Consider the following 20,508-nt stretch of genomic DNA (forward strand, 5'->3'; position numbering starts at 1 on the left):
TCTCAATATAAAATTATAGAGAACACAGCGGGGGAGGGGACACAGGGGGCCCATGGCCATGCTGACACCTGCCACTCTAACCCCTGAGAAAACGAGGGTGTGATGGAGGGCAGAGGCTGCAGAGTCCCTCTGCTGATCCCTGCCAGTGCTATTCCTGAAGCTTGGAGGCAGGAAGAGGGCCTGTTGTCCTCATAGGAAAACTGGGGCCAAGCTCAGTAAAGTAGAATGTCCCTGTGGCAGCAAAGCAGATGAACTGAGTACAGGTATGTGGGAATGCTGACACCTGGTCCCCAGGCCTGGAGTGAGACATCTGGGCTCCAGGAACCCCTAAGAGCCAGACTTGGTATACCAGGCTAACGGGGGCTGAACCCCTGATATTTCCAGCTCAGCTCAGACCCCATGTCTGGGATCCACCTCCTTCTCCATTCTCCTCTCTTACCATTGCCCCCTTCAGACCCCAGCCCCTGCCTCAATTATCTGTTCCAACAACCTATCAACTCCCTAACTCACTCCTTGCACCTCCTGCTGAGTGTCATCTCGCGCACAGATCCTGCCAACCTTGCTGGCCCCTTCCCACCTTCCCACGAATCCTTCATGTCCTCCTCATAGTTCTCGCCAGCACTGACTGCAGTCATGGGCTCTCTTTTTGCCTTTCCTACTAATTTGTGTTCTCCTCAAGGCCAAGGATGCATTATATTTATCTCTGAGCTCCAGTTTCTCCTAGAATAATACCTGACAGAATAATTGTTACATGTTTGCTGAGTGAATAAAGTAATGAGATCAAAAGCTGAGTACAAAGGTCTGTATCCCATTCTGAGCCTCAATTGCCCTAGCTGTAAAGTAAAGATAATGGCCTGGAGAATGTCTAGGGTCTTGTTCACCTGTGAGATTCTCTGGCTAACTGAAGGTAGGAGCAGAGCTGAGACTGGACGCCTCATCTCCCACCTCCCACACCTGGGCCACATCTGCTGCTGTTACTCAGAGCTTCCCTCCAGCTGTCCCCTGAGCATCTGAGGCACAGCCACCTGATCAGTAGGACTTCCTCCCCTCCTCAGAGACCTTGCCACACAGACTGGAGCCTCCTGGATGGCTGGAGCTGCTGTCCCAGCCCTGCGAAGGTTATCTGGCTTCTAGGACAGTCTGTTCTTCGTTCCCACCTTTCTTCTCCCCTTTTCTCTTTTCCTCTCTCTTGCTTCATCGTGGAGCATCTAGGCTATGCCAGACCTGATATAAATTGTCTATAAATATAAAGATAAATAAGAAATGGTCTGTCCCACAAGGAACTCACAACTTATTCACTAACTCATTCATTTGCCTGATATACTTCTAAGGTACAGCTTAAATTTCGCTTCTTTGGTTAAGCCTTCTCTTTTTTCCAGTCCTCAAAACACACACCCAAAATGAATTCCTTCTTCCTTTGAGCCCTCAGGTGACTCTTATCTGGGCATCCAGGGGAGCCGTAATCATCCTCAGTCTGGTGTCAAAGGGAGGTGGGTTTTGTGCTCAGCCTGAACTTGAGGCTTCCTCAAGTACAAGGTTGCTAGATTTAGCATATAAAAACCTGGGACATCCAGGTAAATTTGAATTCTAGAAAAATGATAAATAACTTTTAGAATAAGTATGTCCCATGTAATATTTGGGACATACTTATACTAAAAAAAAAATTTCATTATCTGAAATTCAAATTCAACTGGGCATCCTGTGTGGAAACTGGCAACCCTACTTAGGCAACCACCTTGCTCATCACTGGCATGGCCTTTATCTTTCCGAAAGCTGATTTTGACCCCCTCCAGGAACCGGTGGGAAGAAGAAGGAAGGAAGATCTGGGCTCAAACTAAAGTCCTTTGTGCAGTCAGAGCATCCATGGATATGCAGGAATGTTTCTAAATTAATAGGGCTCCTCAACCTCACACCTGTAAGCAGAGGCTACAGAGCATTGCATGTCCCCATGAGCGGCAAGAGAGGCGTTTAAACATCCCAGCCAGCCAGGAGCAGTGGCTCATGCCTGTAATCCTAGCACTTTGGGAGGCCAAGATGAGAGGATCACTTGAGGCCAGGATTCGAGATCAGCCTGGCCAAAATAGTGACACCCATCTCTATTTTAAAAAATAATAATAATAAGGCCAGGCACAGTAATCCCAGCACTTTGGGAGACTGAGGCTGGCAGATCACTTGAGGCCAGGAGTTTGAGACCAGGCTGACCAACAAGATGAAACTCCATCTCTACAAAAAATACAAAAATTAGCCAAGCATGATGGCATACGCCTGTAATCCCAACTACTCAGGAGGCTGAGGCAGGAGAATCACTTGGACCCAGAAGGCAGAGGTTGCAGTGAGCCAAGATCACACCACTGCACTCCAGCCTGGGCAATAGACCAATACTCTGTCTCAAATTAATTAATTAATTTAAAAAAGAAAAAAAATAGACATCCCATGGGGGATGTGTCCTAATAGATTTCTGAGAGGGGTGGCTGGCTGAGGAGGTACCATTCATGGGCACAGCCTCTGGAGCTGCAAGGAAGAGGGGTGCTGGTGGGTTCTGAAACCCTTAGAAGCCCTAGAAGACAGCAGCAGGCTCGGGTTTCAGGACTGAGATGCTGGGTCTGCCTCCTGGACTAGCCCAGCTTACATGTCTGTCTGTTCTTCTCCCCTCACCAGGTAAGAAGAAAGCAGCAGCATTGTTCGACAGCCAGGCCCCAATTTGCCCCATCTGCCAGGTCCTGCTGAGGCCCAGTGAGCTGCAGGAGCATATGGAGCAGGAACTGGAGCAGCTAGCCCAACTGCCCTCAAGGTAAGCCACCTGCCAGGGAGCCTGCCTGCTGGAGGCAGGGTTCTGGCCCCCGGATCCCAGGAGCAGCCGCCTGGCCCATACCCCAGCCCCTCGGGAGAAGACAGGACCCTGCCACCCTTCTCCACAACTCTGTTTCAATCCTCAGATCTTTCCGCTGAATGAAGCCACTTTCCTCTTCTTGCTCTATTTTTGGAGATGTGAGGAGAGTGACCCCGCAGTCCCCAGCCTCAAAGGAGAACATGAGAGGAGCTAGACAGGGGTGAGCCACTGCCACAGGCCCAGCACTGCCATGTTGAGCCTCACAGCAGAATAAAAGAAGCAGGTCCTAGGCCTGGCAGGCCCCTCAGAAGTACAGCCTAGTCCCTCCAGGGGAGTGGGCACTACCTTCTCTATGAATCTCAGTATCTGAAAGATGACAATCTTGAGAATGTGCTCAGGTGTGTCCCCCACTGTCCCACCCCACCTCACCCCCAGCCTCCCTCCCTTGTCCCTGCCTGAAGGACTGGGCTGAGCCTCCTCAAGGCCTGGTGGAGGAGCCAGGTTATCAAAAAGAGTAGAGGAGAGGTGTGACAAATTACCTAAAATCTTAGCAGTTTAAAGCAACCATTTCATTGTGCTCATGGAATCTGTGAGGTCAGGAATTCAGACAGGGCACAGAGGAGATGGCTGATGTCTGCTCCGTGATGTCTGGGGCCTTAGCTGGGAAGACTGGGTGGCTGGGAGCTGGGTCATGTGGAGGCTGCTTCCCTCACATGTCTGGGGGTTGATGCTGGCTATCAGCTGGGACCTCAGCTGAAGCTAGAATCAAAGCATGTACATAGGGCTTCTCCATGTGGCCTCGGCTTCCTCATAGCTTGCCAACCTCGGGATGGTTGGAATTCTTGCATGGCAGCTTTGGGCTCCAGAAGCAAATGTTCCAGCCAATGAGATGGAAGCTGGATCACTTTTTATAACCTAGCCTGAAAGTCATTGAGTCTCACTTCCATTGTATTCTATTTATCGAGGCAGTATTAGACCACCCAGAATTCAAGGGGAGGGGACATACACCCCCCTTTTGATGGGAGGACTGGCAAGGTCACATTGTAGAAACATATGTGGGATGGAAGATATGGTTGCAGCCGTCTTTGGACAATATAATCTGCTACTGAGGGACAGCCTGCCCCGCTCCTCCTAGTCCGACCCTTATTCAGTTTAAGTCATCAGACTTGACTGATCCTCCTTCCTTATACCTTCTAACCGAATCCCCATGCAGGGTGCAGGGGATCCCATAGTGAATCAGAATGGTCCCTGACCTTGAAAGTTCATAGCATGAGGGTTGGGAGGGTCGGGCAGTACAAACCCGGAGGGATGGAGACTAGTCTATGGGAAGAACTGGAGCTGGGGGGTGTCAAGGAGGCACCAAACCCAGCACAGAGCACAGAAGGTTTCCTCAGGAAGGTGAGGCCTGAGCTGAATTTTGAAGGAAGAAATATTTAGTCATCTATCGCTGTGCTACAAATTATCCTAAAACCTAGCGGCTAAAACAACACACATTTATTATCTCAGTTTCTGTGGTCATCAATTCAGGAACAGCTTAGCTGGATGGTTGTGGGTAGTAGTGGCTACTGGCTGGGAATCTCTCATGAAGCTGCAGTCAAGATGTGAACCAAGGCAACAGTCATCTGAAGATCTGACTGGGACTGCAGGATCTGCTTCCAAGATGCTCATTCACATGGCTGTTGGCAGGAGGCCTCAGTTCCCCCACATGTGGGTCTCTCCATAGGACAGCTTGAATATCCCTATGACATGGCAGCTGACTTCCCACAGAGCATGCAGTCCAAGAGAGGACTAAGGAGGATGCCACAGTGCTTCTTATAATATAGTCTGGGAAGTCACACAGTGTTGCTTCTGTTCTGTTCTATTCTATTCTATTCTATTCTATTCTATTCTATTCTATTCTATTCTATTCTATTCTATTCACTAGGAGCAAGTCGTCAAGTCCAGCTCATTCTCAAGGGAGAAGAATTAAGCTCTAGAAGCTCTATCCCTTGAAGGGAGGAGTATCCAAGAATCCATGGGCATAGAAGACTATACTAGTGATAATAATAATAATCCTTGTTGAACACTCACTGTGTGCCGAGTATTTTACATTGCATTAATTTATTTAATATTCACAACAACCCTCTGAAGTAGGTGATAATAATTGCTCCCTTTTTACAGAGGAAGAAACTGAGGTGCAGACGAGTTAAGTGACATCTCTAAGGTTGCGCAGCTAGTAAGTGATGAAGATAAGATTCAAACCTAAAGTAATCTGACTTCAGTACCCATGCTCTTAATCACTCCCATCCCCACCACTTCCCACACACGCCTGGGATTGGCCTGCCAGTGGCAGAAAGTGGGGGGAAAAAAATCCTTCTGCAGTTGAGTTCCATATTTTGACTGTCCAGGAAGGGTCCTGTGTAATTTGCTCCCAGAGGAGGACTTCTCCTAACAGGGTCAGAGAATGGAAGCAGAGGATAGAGGAGTCTGCCCAGCCTTGTAAAAGCAGTGTGCCCCCTAAGGGCCTGGAGAATGGGGGCCCCCAGCTCTCTGTCTGCCTCCTCGGTGAGGGCCACATTACAGCGCAGTCCCAGGTGCTCCACACCTGCAATGTCCAGGGCATGCACTTCTGCCAACAGCGTTCCTTGTTCCACACATCCACCCACGACCCTGCACAACCCCCTCATCCCCCACATCCTCCCAGAGCATCCCTGTGTGCATTTCCCTACCCCGAGCTCCATGCTTCTCGCGCTATGTCTTGCGTCCCCGCATCTGTACCCCTCACTGTCGCGGCCCAGCCCAGCACCCCTACGCCCATGCCCCCTCCGTCTGTGCACGCCCTGCGCCCCCGGCACGCGCCCCCCTCCAACCGGGTGTCTGACAGCCGGACAGCGGGATCTGCACAGCAAGTGAAATTCCCGTCGGATCGATAAAGCCGAAGCGCTGGCGGCGACGGGTCGATGGTTTTATCTGTCTCGGCCCCGCCGCGCCCGGCGCGCTGACAGTCGGACCGGCCGGCAAAGGCGTTCAAGGGCAGCCGCGCCCGCGCCCCCTCCCCTCGCTTCTCTCGCCCTCCCTCCCTGCGGCCGCTGCGCCCACCGGACTGCGGGCTGGACCGGCCCGCCGCCGCCCTCGTGATTTATCTGGATTTTTAATTGGAAAAAATTTGCGAATTAATTGATTTCAGGAACTTGCCAATTAACATTGTAATTGGGTGCGTGATAAATTCCCAAGGAGCGTGTCAGCTCCCTCCGGGCTGACGGCCGCGCAGCGGGGAGCGCGGGGAGGGCCCCAGCCTTGGCTGCCCTTGCCCCGCCCCTGCCCGCTCTAGGGAAGCCAAGACAGCAGAGGAGGTTGGGAAAAGTTGACACACGGATTCCTGAGACCCCTCTCCACTCCCCACCATCAGCTCCCTGAGCAGAGGGGCCTGAAACCAGCCATTTCACAGATGGGGAAACTGAGGCCCGCAGGAGGGCAGAGCCTGTGTGTGCCTCACTTCCAGGGTCCTGGCAGAGCCCACATGAGGGCAGCCCCATCCACCAAAGGCACATGGTTGGAGGTCTCCTCCCCAGCTCTCCCTCCTCCCCTCCCGTCTCCTCTCTGCCCCAGCCCTTCTTTCCCCTGCTGGCTCCTCCCTCTTCTCGCTTCCAACTGTCCCCTTTCCTCTCCTACCCTGCCTTTGCCTCCATTGCCTCTTTCGCCCTCCCTGGCCTTCCTCAGCTTAGCCAGCTCCTGAGTCTGTGGATGCTGCCGCCAGGTGCCCTCCATCAACCTGGACATGTTCCCTCTCCACTTGACTGCTTCCTAAGGGGCTCTTCGGACTGGCCTGGTGTTCTGCCTCCTGCCTCCCTTTGCCCAACAACACAAAGCACACCCCACTAGGAGCAGGCTGCTATTTCAGACACACTCAGGGGCTCACAGAGAGAAGCAGGGACCTTCCAGCTCCAGAGCCAGGGCTGGCTGTGCCTCAGACACAGGCACAAACATATACAGGACACGCAGGTGCACACACACACCCATTCCAACACAGAGATGTGCCCACACACACACCCTGAAAGAAGTCTTGTCCCATGGATGTCATTCCCATAGGTACAGAGGCGCACAGACACTTACAGCAAGAGTAGTCAGAACTTCCTTTGGCAAAGTCCTTACACTTTTCCAAACACTTTTCCATTTGAGATCAGAGGCTGTGCCAACACTCTCTCCCTCACCCCATCCTTTATCTTTCCCCTTCTCAGCCTCTTCACAGGGACTCCATTCGACCCCAGAACTTGGCCAGGTAGAACAAGGAGGGCGAAGTTAGATGGAGAACAGATTGTGGAGGGCTTTCAATGCTGGAGGACGTCCTTGATGGGGTGGAGAGTAAGCTGAACATTCAGGAGCCAGGGTGAAGCTCCGTCAGAGAGAGACAAGTGGGAGGGGCATGGTTGTGAGGCCAGTGTGGAGTGTGGATTGGGGGTAGAAGCAGGAGGCAAGGGAGGAGGTTGGCTGGGGTCCAGGGGAAAGTTGGTGAGGCTGACCCAGGACAGTGGCAGTGGCAGTGGCACTGGGGATGCAGAAGAGGGAATGACGAGAGACCGGGTGGAGGAAGAAGCCACAGGACTTAGTTGGGGTGCTTACTGGGAGGAAGCTTTCTAACTTGGATGATTGCGAGAGTGATGGTAGCAGAGAAGCAAGTGTCTGAGGGAAGGAAGGGATGCTGGGCAAGCTCAGCCTAAGATGTCTCTGGGATGGTGATGGGGGAGGGACTGGATGTGCGGAGAAACAAACAGGGACATAAATAGATGGGGGCTGGAGGTTGAAGGGTGGGGGCGGAGGAAGGAGTTGGCCCCCAGACTTCCCAGTGGCCCTCAGGCAGGAGTTTCCACCCAGAGAGATGAAGGAGCCTTGGGCATGGAGAGATTGCACAAAAGTGGGGCTTGGCTTGGTGGGGCCTGAACTTAGAGATATTCTCTGGGAGGTTTCTGGAGCCACTCAAGATCTGGCCTCTGAGCTGGGAAACCAGCTCTCTGGCCAGCACTTTAAAAGGCCTGAAAGAAGCCAGAGGGAGGCTGGGTGACTCTAGAGGAGAGGCGGGGTGTGGAGATGGCAGTGCCCCCACCCCCACTTAAGCCTTATTTAAGGCCGGCCTCGGTGTTTGGTTGGGTAATGAACTAGATAAACAATTCCCCAAATAGATTAAAACGAAGTGTAACTTACAAAGGCGGCTGGTGATGATGGTTTATTCCCGGGCAGCACACCATTTCTTTATTTCCAAGGATAATTCAGTGTAAATCACCTTAATTAAAAGTGTCAGCCCAGCCCATGAATATTGTACTTAGGAACGCGTTTCCTGGGTCCCAGTTATAATTTAAAACCCATGGATCACTAGGCAGCGAGTGACTGAGCAAGGGAGGAAATCGTTGGGGGCGGGCTGTGGAAACAGGGAGGGACGAAGGCAGAGCTGATGGGCTGGGCGGGAGCCAGGCTGCCTACAGCTGCTGGCCTCAGACCTCTCTTCTATGAGGCAGGCCCTTCAGCAGACTGCTCAGCCTCTGGGGGGCCAAGCACACTGGGAGGTAATCAGGTTGTTTTAGGGAAGATAGGGAGGGGGTCCCTTGCTCAGAGAGAGGCAAGGAGCCTCAGGTAGTACCAATCCAATGCAAGGGACAGCAAAGAGTGTTGCTAGGAAAAGATCCAGAGGAGTGGATCACCAAGTGGCAGGCTGGACATTCTGACCCTGAATGTCCCCGTTTCTGTTCACCAGCAGAGCAAACTGAAGCCCAGAGTCAGCAGTTCCCTCCCCAAAGTCACACAGCAAGCAAAGAAAAATAACTGGATTCTGCACTCTATTCTAAGCCCTGGGTGTCTTTATGGAGGCAGCATGGTCATTTAAAAGCCAGCATTGTGGGCTTCGCCAGACACCACCTCAAATCCCAAACCCTCCACGGACTGTGTGACCACATAAATGTCATTTGACCTGGTAGTCAACTTTGTAGAGATTTTGCGAAGTTTCAATGAGATAACATATATTAAGGCCTGCCCCTGTCACATACAGTGGGTGCACAATCATTGTTCATTCCTTCCTTTTCTGCTGTCACCTGATCCAACTGGAGATAATACTCATATCCTAGGGCAGAGCAAGCATGATGTTGTACAGTAGATGCCTCATTTCTGTACCAGAAATGGTGGTGGTAGTATTTGTTTACTGAGTGAATGAAGGAGTGAACAAATGATAAAAGCCATAGACTCAAAAACTAGTTGCTTCTCAAAAGCAGTTCTGTGTCCTCCTTGAATCCCCAGTGCCTACATCAGGGCTGGCATGAACCATTTATGAGCAAAACATAATTGAATGGAACCTGTTGTAGCAGGCCTTCCTGGTCTGTGATGCCCCCACTGTGTGATTAGACTGGGTGATAGCTATGTTTTTACACTCAGACCTTGGCCTCACTCTGCTGCTGGGCCTGGTGGCCCCTGCACTGGGATGTACATGTGTTATGTGTGTGTGTGCATATGTGTCTACATTTGTGGGTACATGTGCGTCTGGGTGTGTGTTGGTACACACAGGTGTCCATATCTATGCATGTGTTTATTGGACTTGTGCACATGAGCAGCTATCATCTAATCTGTGTGGCTGTTGTAAATCTTTTTTTTTTTTTTTTTTTTTTTTTTTGAGACACAGTCTCACTCTTGTCGCCCAAGCTGGAGTACAGTGACGCAATCTCAGCTCACTCCAACTTCTCCCTCCTGGATTCAAGCGATTCTCCTGCCTCAGCCTCCCAAGTAACTGGGATTACAGGCACCTGCCACCACGCCCAGCTGATTTTTGTATTTTTAGTAGAGACAGGGTTTCACCATGGTGGCCAGGCTGGTCTCAAACTCCTGACCTCAGGCGATCCACCAGCCTCAGTCTCACAAAGTGCTGGGATTACAGGCATGAGCCACTGTGCCGGACCATGAATCTGTATGGACATGTGTCTGAGAATATGCCTCTGTGGCCCTGTGCATCTGTATGCGTGTTTGAGTCTCCAGGTGTGACTGGTTGTATCTGTGCCTGTTGGCAGAATTATAGGAAGTCTATGGGTATGTATATGTGTGCACCTCTATACCAGGGTTTCTCAACCTCGGCACAGTTGACATTTGGGGTCAGATAATTCTTTGCTGTGAGGGGCTGTCCAGTACACTGTAGGCTGTTTAACATCCTCTACCTACCATATGCCAGTAGCAACCTCCCCCTCTCCACTCAAGTTTTGACAATCAAAAATGTCTCCAGACATTGCCGGATGTCCCCTGGGCAGGCAAACATCCCTTCCCCTTCTCCCCTGTCCCCCATTGAGAGTCACTGCTGCATCCGAATCTGACTGTGCTTTTGCTGGCATGTCCGGTATGTCTGTGGGTGTCTAAGCTCATCTGTGCATGTTCCTTATGTCTACATTCGTTAAGTCCCTATGTGCCCCATGCATTCTGCCTTGGATGTGTGTCTGTGTGTTCTTGTGCGTTCTGGGTATATCTGCGGGTGTGCTGTACGTTATAGCTCATATGTGTGTCTGTACGGGGACCCTATGTGAATGGGCTGCGTCTGCCTCCGTGCATTCATCAGCCAGCACTTCTGTGAGCGTGTGTGTGCGTGCACGCGCATGAATGTGCGAGCACAGATGTGGTGAGCGTAGTGGGGGCAGCAGGCAGGGAGGGACAGGAACAGGGATATTAATGTTTCTGAAGTGGATCTGATTTGATACGTCTTGTTCCATTGTCAGCATCTGTTTAGCGGGGATTTGTAATACTTTGTGGCTCTGGATCACTCATGCTTAGCGCGGGATGTGGCCTTGCATACCAATTTTGTTATTAAACACAGTCCTCGCCTCCCCCACAGCCCATCCATCACCTCCCACCCCAGCCCCCGCCTGCTCTGAGCCGCCCACCATATTTCAGGGCCCAGCTCCCGCCTGCCTGCCGCGCCCGATGCCGGAGGGCCTGGGGCTGACAAATTGAATCAGGGGGAGATCATTCCTGGCCTAACACAGTTTGCAGCATGTTGGAGGGAGAATTGACAAGAGCCATGTCAGCTCCATCACCCCAATCCCACAGGAGCTAAGAGCGGGCTAGGGACAGGGGGTGGAGAGAAGGGGGTCTCCAGGACAGGCAGAATCTTCAGGGCTGATACAAGGAGTCAGGTAAAGTCCCTTTCTTCAGATCCACTGGGGAGTCTACCATGCCTAGTGTCTGTGTCTCCCTCCCAGGGGCCACCACTAGCCCTTGGCCCATGAGAGAGGCTGAGCTAGGCTGGGCCACGGGAGTTGAAAGGACTGGGTGGAGCTTGGCGGAGCTGGGCTGGGCTAGGCTGGCTATGCCTTCTCTGTCTCTGGGGTCTTCTTGCTACTCTACTGTTGCATGCCCTGGGCGGCAGGCAGAATGGTTACCCTGTTCTCTTCTTTCTTGGCAGCAAGAATTCCCTTCTGAAGGATGCCATGGCTCCAGGCACCCCCAAGGTAGGTGGCCAATTACATGTTTTCCTCCTGCCCATACTAACCTAGGCCTATCCAGAACTGGTTCCTCCTGAGAAAAAGGAGCTTTTCTAGTATCCTCAACTATCTCCAGCTTTTCTAATATCCTCAACAATCTCCAGGTCTTGAACATCATCCTGAGGCCTAGGGCTGCACCGCGTGTGTGTAAGTGTGTGTGGTCTGTGCATGAGGGAGAGTGTGCTCATCTGACTTGCTCCTCTTCCAGCCGGGAGAGGGGTAGAGCCAAGAATGGCCTGGGAGATGTGGGTGACCCAGACACTAAGGGTGGGAAGACTCAAAGGAAGAAAGTGAGCTATAGCAGACGAAGAAAAATAAAGAAATGCAGGTCAAGATAGTGCAGGGCCCTAGATGCCAGACTATGGGGGCACAGGGGTGTATGAGTGTGCAGGGGTGTGTGTGTGTGTGTGCGCGCGCGCGTGTGTGTGTGTGTTTGTGTGTACTTTGTCCTGAGGGCAACAAGGAGCCAAGGAAGAGGCTGGACTCATCTGGGGAACCAGTCTGCCTCTCTGAACAAACCCTGTGGGAGAAAGACTTGAAAGCATCAGATGGAGAAAGGGAAAATGAAGAGCAAGAATCTGGCTTAAAGGTGGGGCCAAGAGGCCTTTGCACAATGAAATTTGTACCAAGAACTCCCCAAAGATGGCCACAGACACAGTGGGTACTACTTACCCAAAGGTGGTTTTGAGGGGATGGATATATGGGGAGAACCAAACCCTCACTCACTGAGTATCCCCTTCCCCATTCCTCGGTAGAAGGCTGCATCCTTTCTCCCACAATTATTCAGAATGGGAGGCCACCCCTAGCCCATTTTATAGGAAGTGAGGAATGACTATGGAAGATTTGGGAAGGGTGGAATCAGTGAAGGAGAGTGTTTGGAGAGATTAGAGCAAAGGCAAAGGTGAGAATCTGGGGGACTCCTGCACTTGGTGTCAAGATAAGGTCTAGGAAGCAGGGAAGGAGACAGAGGAGGAAAGCTCAGTGAGTTAAGAGGGGCACAGGAGAGTGTGTTATCTCAGGATCCTAAGGAAGAAAGTTTCTAAATGTATCAGGTGGTCAGCAGTCAAACTGGGAAAGACTGGAGAAGGGGCCTGTTGTATTTAGAAGTCTGGCAGTGACTGGTGACCTATAAAAGGTCAGTTTTGGGAAAGGAGAAAGAGTGACAAGTATCACCTCCATGGGGTAGGCCCAAATACCCTGCAAACCTTTCAAAGGTATAGGAATGGATCGTGTACCTTCGTTTAGAAAACTGCTCACCTGAGCAAGCTGGGAGAGGAGGAGCAGAGCGCCTAGCCCAGCCTTGGGTGGGTGTAGGCCTTGGCCAAGGAGGCAAAGCCCCAAAGAGAAAAGGGAGGCTAGCGGTGCCAGGCAGCTGCAGACTCACAGAGGTAGGGAGCTACAGTCACTGAGTGTGGCCCAGCCTGCAGCATGTAATGGTGTGGTTCAGGAAAGTCAGAGACAAGCTTCCAAGTCGGCCACCACAGGTGACAGCTGACACCTGAGCATGGCTGGCAGGGTTGGGGACTTGGACATCAGTGAGGCCTGTGTTCTAAGGACAAACCCCTGGCAGACACAATCTACCTCCGTCCCTAGCTCCCCACATATGCAGACCCACACACACTCAGGTCACAATACAGACATAGGAAGTCTTAAACATGTGTCCTGAAACCACAGACACAGGCATACTGACCATCAGACACAGAGACAAGGGACACTTGCTCACCCACTTCCAGATATATGCCCACACCCCCAAAGCTGAACAGTTCAGGGTCTATCCTCTGCCTTGACCTAGGCTTTAGGGAAGCAAGTCATGAGTGGAAGAGGCGAGAGAGAGAAGGTTCAAACAAGAGACTGAAAGGACAGGGAGAAGGAGGGAGGGAGGAGGAGGAGAGGGCGAGGGGGCCTTAGACAAGATTGATGGCCTCGTTGCCATTAAGAAAAAAATTAGCCGGTGGCGGCTATCATATTAAAGGGTGAAGAAGCCGTGAATTATTTTCTTAAAGATCTTATCGCTTACAATGATAATTTTACCTTCCAAAAGGCCACTTTTAATGAGGCGAAGAGCCAGGCAAAAAGTCATGATTTAATGCCGGGATTTTTTTTTCAAAACACATTTTACTGCTTTTTGGTCCATGTTTAAAAAGCGCCAGTGACCTTTTTTTATTCCGCTTGCCCCAGGTATAACACCGAGGCCTCTCAGGGCTTCTAACCTAGAGAGAGAGAGAGAGAGACAGAGAGAGAGAGAGAGAGAAGGCGCACAAACAGGAGCTTTTTCATGGGCCGGAGGTCGGGGTGACCCACACTGTTCCCCCTCCTTAGCATCTTCCTTGGGACCAAAGAAGGAGAAGAACATTGCCTGAGAGCACCTCCTCTCTGAGCTGAGGGCTGGGTCACCCACGAGGCCTCCCATCGGGCTTGGGTGGGTGAAGAAGGAGCTCCACGTTGCAGAGAATCCCACCAAGGCCCTTTCCAGCCTCTTCTCTCCTCCAGCTCCTGGGGTATGGGCAAGTCAGGGAGCCCTGCCAGACCAGCAGCTGTCCCTTCCCTTTCCAGGGCCCTTTCCAGTCCAAGCCTGAGGATGCGCAGCATGGCCACCGCATGCGGGTCACATCCTAAGGCTCAGCCAGAGATGAAGGATAAATGGCTGCTCCATCTTCCCCAAATTGCTTTCTTTGGGCTGTCACTGGCGATTTGGCGTGGTTTTCTAAGCTGGGGAGGACTTCTAGGGAATTGTGTGCTTCCGGCTCAGAGCTGTACAGGCTGGAGAAGGTGGGGGGAGGAAGTATGGATTGCTTTCAGGCCTCCAGGCCCCCAGTTTGCAGCTGAACAGGCCTTGGCAAGAGCTGGCTCTCAGGCAGAATGTGCCATGTGGTATTTCAAATTGTGGTGCTTGCACACAATTTCAAGCAGACAGTTTATTAATCTAAACTGCAGGCGTATGTAGAAGAGGCCATACAAGATTGACATGGGGGGATTAGTTTTGCTGGGGTTTTTGCTGGGATCATCACCGTAGCACCAGGATAAGTGGACCAGTGTACATCCCTAGCTACACATGGGAAACTCACATGCTATTTAATTTACTGTCTCTATTGTGGGGCTGCCATCAGCCTGTATTAAGGGCAGGCAGGGTAGCAGGTATATGGCTTTACCCCCAACCCTTCATGGGGATCCCAGAGTCTCTGCTCTCCAAGGGAAAACAAAACATATACAGTCTCAGCCTACTGGGAGTGGACGGGGAGTCTCGCTCCACTGGGGCAGAGATTAGCCTAAGCAGGGTCCCTCAGGGGGTCTCTACCCATCCCTAAAACCAAGCCATGCTCTCCCACAACTACACTCCCAGGACTTGACCCCATGCCTTTAGAATCTCAAGAGTGGTCTTTCTATCCCTCAGCCTCCTTCTCTTTGCCTCGCTCCCCAAAGTGCCACAGGACTGGGAACTCTAGAGACTGACTGTAGGTCTCATTCGGCCTAAGGCCACATGTCCTTTTTCTTCTTCCAGTCCCTCCTGTTGTCTGCTTCCATCAAGAGGGAAGGAGAGTCTCCAACGGCATCACCCCACTCATCTGCCACCGATGACCTCCACCACTCAGACAGATACCAGGTGAGGAGGGGTGGTGGGTGGCCATGAGAAGCAAGCTCACCTGGGGGAAGGTTTCAAGAGCCTACCTGGTGCTAACTCCTCCCCTCCTCCGCAGGCCACAGGAGAGGCCTGACCTGGGTTTGGTTCCCTCTGTGTCCAGTGCCCCTAAATGAACTCAGGAGGCATAGGTGTCAGGGAATAGGCCTTAAATAGATGGATTTTAGGGAGAGATGCCAAGGTCACATGGGCTCCATGGGCTCTGAGCACCTCTGAATCATTCTATCCATCAGGAAGTATCCTATGGGGTTTGGTTTCATAAGAGACCCAGATACACAGCCCAGAATCACCTGAAGATTTCAGACTTCAAAAGCATGATACTGGCCGGGCGCAGTGGCTCAGGCCTGTAATCTCAGCACTTTGGGAGTCCAAGGCAGGCAGATCACGAGGTCAGCAGTTCGAGACCATCCAAGCCAACGTGGTGAAACCCCGTCTCTACTAAAAATACAAAAATTAGCCAGGCATGGTGGCAGGCACCTATAATCCCAGCTACTCCGGAGGCTAAGGCAGGTGAATCACTGGAACCCGGGAGGCGAAGGTTGCAGTGAGCTGAGACCACGCCATTGCACTCCAGCCTGGGTGACAAAGCAAGGCTCCGTCTCAAAAAAAAAAAAAAAAAAAAAGAAATAGCATGATACCTTAAGCAAATAACCATTCAATTCCACCAACCCTGGACACTGCCTGTGAGCATCTTGGGCAAATAGGAAGGGAGTCATCACACAGTCCTACAAGATCATAGCAGAGGGGCCTAAGGGTAGCATCTTAGCTATAGATGGACCTTCTCTGGAGTAGGAAGGACAAAGAACTTCCCCCAAAACTTTTGTCTAAGGAGAGGCAGAGCCCTGTCTTTCAGACCCCTAGAGCCGTTCAATGGAAGAAAACAGTTCCTATTACAAGGAACATTTGTCCAAATGGCAACAGGACTTCTCAGGGAGGCCCAGTGTGAGAAGGGAAGAAGAGCCCTGATCTGATGTGGAAAAACAGGGCTGCAGGGACCTGTAAGCTGGGGTAGAGAACCAGGGGCCCTGCTGGCACACCTGACCCCTAATGGGAATTAGAGAAAGGTGTTCTCTCTGCACCCCTTCCTTACAGCTGACACAGCCTGGCCTGGCACAGGGTGCAGAGCTTGGAGAGTAGAGTGCCCAGCACGGCTGGACAGACTCCACCGAATGCCTTCACACGGGACTCAAACTGCAGAGCCCAAGTGCAAGCCCTGGGAAGGGATCCCTGCTCTCTCTAAAGGAATCCCAGTTTCAGAGAGGAAGCCCAATAAGCCCCTGGGAGACATTGCCCCAATCCAGACAACCCTGGTTCAAGGCAGAGAAATGACCAGACCCCAGGGAATTCTGATCTGAGAGGGAACAGAGACAAGGCTTTGTTCCAGAGCATTCTGGTCCGGAGGAACAGACAGAGCCCCACCTTCAGAGGCCTGTCCTCTGTACTGCACTCATGGCATGCACCTTGCCATCTGTTCAACCAGGAAGAGTAACCACCAGGCAACAATGCCTCAACTCCCTGACCCACCTTCCTCCCCACAAATGTCAGTATTTCTTTTATCTCCTAAAGACTATGAGGAAAGCTATGGACTCTCTTGCCTAAAAACATACACATGTGTTTTTACATACCACACAGGCACACACACATGCAGTATTATACATACAATTTCAGGAGGTTAGGAAAGCTCTAGAGCCCATCCCAGTACCACTTAGAGATCTCTGAAGCCCAGGTTAAGACCCAAGACCCTGTTCTAGACTCTAAGCACACATCTTAAAGGACAAATCAAACTACGTTGTATCCTACAAGATAAAGCTGAAGCTCCTTATCATGGCAGCAAGGCCTTCTGTGATATGGATTCAACCTATATGTCCAACTTCTATTCCAAATACTGTCCATGAATCCTATGGGCTATGCTCACTGAACTAACGCTAACCACTCCCTGGATGACACATTCCTTTCTTGCCTCTGTATCTTTTCACATGCTATTTCTTCTAACAGAACTGTTTTACCCCACTCCATCAAATTTCTATTTATCCTTCCAAATCCTGCCCAAATATTATCTCCTTCAGGAAGCCTTTCTGGATGAGCTATCTCATGACCCTTGTGTGTCCTGGTTATTGCCCCTGTCACCCTACATTGTGATCACCTGTTTAGGTATGTTTCCGTTATCTACAAAACATCCCAAAATTTAGTGGCTTAACACAACTCATTATTTATAATGCTGTGGGTTGAGTGGGCATTTCCTCACTCATGCAGCTCATTCATCCTGGAGGACAGGCTGGACTGGAAAGTCCAAAATGGCCTCACCGCATGTTTGGGAGATTGGGTGTCTTGGCTCTCTTCCATGTGGCCTCCCATCCTCCAGTACATTCAATAGCTTTCTTTCTTAGCAATCTCAGGGCAGTGTCACACCAAGAAGGTAAATTCCAAAGCTACAAGGCCTCTTGAGGCCTAGAATCTGGAACTCACACATCACTTCTACCACTTTCTATTAAACAAAGCAAGTCACAAAGCTAGCCCATAATCAAGGGATGAGGAAAAGCAGCTCTTGATAGGAGAAGATGCAAATAATTCTGGCCGTATTTAATCTTTCACAATGAATCTGACTCCACTAGACTTGGAGTTTCTCCAAGGCAAGGACCTTTGTCTTATCCTTCCTTTTTTTTTTTGAGACAGAGTCTCCCTCTGTCGCCCAGGCTGGAGTGCAGTGGCGCAATCTCGGCTCACTGCAAGCTCCGCCTCCCGGGTTTACGCCATTCTCTTGCCTCAGCCTCCCGAGTAGCTGGGACTACAGGCGCCCGCCACCTCGCCCGGCTAGTTTTTTTGTATTTTTTAGTAGAGACAGGGTTTCACCGTGTTAGCCAGGATGGTCTCGATCTCCTGACCTCGTGATCCACCCGTCTCGGCCTCCCAAAGTGCTGGGATTACAGGCTTGAGCCAACGCGCCCGGCCATCCTTCCTTTACTCAAACATTTATCTAGTACTCACTCATGCTCAGCTTTGTGTCCTTGCCTTCAAGGGGTTAGATTTGCAGATAGATAATTACGGTCCAGTGTTTTGAGTGCTCTGACAGGAGTATAAATAAGTTTCTAGGGGCCAGGCACAGTGGCTCATGCCTGTAATCTCAGCACTTTGGGAGGCCAAGGCAGGTGAATTGCTTGAGGCCAGGAGTTCAAGACCAGCCTGGGCAACATGGCAAAACCCTGTCTCTACTAAAAATATAAAATTTTAAAAAAATTAATAATAAAGAATAAGTTTCTAGGATACTACAGTAGAAGGAAGGGAAAATCAGAGCAAGCTTCACACAGGAGATAATGACTGAAAATGGACTCAGAGAAGGAATAGAAGTTCACTTGGCAGACAAGGAAGAAAGGTTACTCCAGATATAAAGGCAACACTATGTACAGAGAACATAGAGGTGTAACAGAATGATATATCTGGGGACCTGCCAGTAGTTTGGTTTTGTTAGAAAGTAGAATGCAAGGAAAGTTAGTAGATGAAGCTGGAAAGCAACCCAGGGACTAGCTGGGTATCCCGTCCCTTGCTCTTTACACAAGGCCTGGCATGTAGTAGTTGTTCAGCTATGTTGGATTTTTAAAGTCACTGAGCTAGGCCTTGAAAGCAGGGGGTACTGGTTTCTGGGTTTTTGTTTTTGTTTTTGTTTTTTATAGAGACAGGTGCTCACTATATTGCCCAGGCTGGTCTTGAACTCCTGGGCTCAAGCAATCCTCCTGCATTGGCCTCCCAAAGTGCTAAGATTAAAGGCATGAGCCATCGTGCCCAGCCTTGGTTTCCAGTTTGAATTCTCATTTACTTAGCCCCTGCTGACTGACTAACCCTCTTTATCATTACCTCACTTAAACCTCATAGCAACTGTATTCATCATCCCCAATCTATTACCAAGGAAACAGGCCTAGAAAGAAGTGACTTTTCTAAGAACATATAAATTGCAAGTAACAGAATTAGGACTTGAACTTGAGTCTGTTTGGCCCTAAATCCGAGATTGTTTCCCAACCCATCACTGGGCTCAGGGCTTATAAAGTCTTTCTCTCCTTCCCACTGATGTCTCTTTCATGCAAGACACTGTGCTGGGTAAATGGCTAGAGATGACCTCCCAAGTACAAGGGACAGATATGTAAACAAACAGTCAAAATATACATGATCAAAGAGAAGCAGTGGAACTGCAAAAACTCAGAGGAGGCATCAAACCCAGGCTTGGGGGACAGAACTAAGTCTTCCCAGAGTCCTGAAGGATGAACAACAGTTAACCCAGCAGGGGATACTGGAGGCCATGGAGGCTCTCTGGCCTGCAGTCCAGAGCACGGAGTGCTCAAAAAGCTACAGTTAGCTCTGCAAAGCTGAGTGGCAGGAGTGTAAAGGGAGAGAATAGGAGTGGGAGAAGAGTCTGGCGAGGCAGACAGGGCAGGCCTATATGCCAGGTTGCAGATCTTGGTGGAGAACCACTGAAGGATTTAAAGAAGGAGAGGGTTAATTTTGTCCAATAGAAGGATCACATTGTGTGTAGTGTGGAGGATGGGTTGCAGAGAGAGAAGCTGGAGACCAAAAGGTGAGACGGGAAACAGCTGCAAATTTAGAAAGCTCGTAAGATTATGTATGACTGGAACACGACAACCAAGGTAGGTACAACCATGGAAAAAAAATCAGGGCTGACTTGCCTATGCCCAGTACCATGCTGGGCTCTGCGTTCACCCAAATAACTCACACATGGTCCCAACCCTGAAGTGGTCAGTCCACTGATAAAAACCTACACAAGCTATGATAACGGCGCAGAGATGAATGTACTCTTACACAAGGCAAAGCTATTTTTCAGTTACAGACCAGGAAGGATGAGTAGGAGATACAGAGGTGGAGATGAGAAAATCAGAGACCTTTCAAAGTAGACTTTCAGGATCTAGAAAAGGACTGAGTGTGAGGGATGGAGAAAGTGGGGTCAAGGGCGACTCTCAACTTTACTCTGTGGGCACACCTGAGTAGATGATGGCTTCCTCTTTTGAATAGGGAACCCAAAAGAAAGGCCTCTGTTTGGAGGATACCGAGTTTAATGTTGGCCATGTGGGTATGCAGTGCCTATGGGAGCTCCAGGGGCCGTGCAGCAGACAGCTGACATGTTGGGAGTCGTCTGATAACAAAACTGGGTGGCCTAGGGGTTGGGCAGGGATCGCCCACGGACGATCGGGAATTCCGACGCCTTGTCCCCTGCAAAGCGCCCAACGCGATGCCTCTGCCCTAAGGGCAGCCGCGCGGAAGGCAGGCACAGGAGGCGCGAGCTGGGGCCGGGCGGTGGGGCGAAAGGAGCCCCGCAGCGGGAGGGGGCGTGGAGCGGAGGGTGGAAGGACTTTGCAGCCGCTAAAGCTGGGGTTGGTAGGCTTCACCACGGTGGGAGGGACCCCGGGGAGGCTTCTGCCGGTTGCTACCGGAGTACCAACGGCAGCTTCCTGGTCTCGGTCCGGCCGCCCCCCCGCCGCATTGTGAACTTTCACCCCCAGCGCGCGACGGCGGCAGATCACGTGATCAGGGCCAACATGGCCGCCGCCGCCGCTGGG

At 51.0% G+C, this 20,508-nt stretch overlaps 1 protein-coding gene across 1 annotated transcript in view; it reads left to right on the forward strand.

Annotated features, from left to right (window-relative positions):
- RNF220 (ring finger protein 220) overlaps positions 1 to 20,508 on the forward strand; it is a 263,780-nt gene that overhangs the window by 223,048 nt on the left and 20,224 nt on the right. The window contains exons 3-6 of the mRNA XM_012001917.1: positions 2,659 to 2,791; positions 11,232 to 11,277; positions 14,810 to 14,911; positions 20,197 to 20,472. Of these exons, the coding sequence (XP_011857307.1) occupies positions 2,659 to 2,791; positions 11,232 to 11,277; positions 14,810 to 14,911; positions 20,197 to 20,472 (557 nt within the window). The remainder of the gene's footprint in view (positions 1 to 2,658; positions 2,792 to 11,231; positions 11,278 to 14,809; positions 14,912 to 20,196; positions 20,473 to 20,508) is intronic.

The sequence above is a fragment of the Mandrillus leucophaeus genome, unplaced genomic scaffold (genome assembly GCF_000951045.1).
Source record: "Mandrillus leucophaeus isolate KB7577 unplaced genomic scaffold, Mleu.le_1.0 Scaffold67, whole genome shotgun sequence".
In the NCBI taxonomy this organism is placed as follows: domain Eukaryota; kingdom Metazoa; phylum Chordata; class Mammalia; order Primates; family Cercopithecidae; genus Mandrillus; species Mandrillus leucophaeus.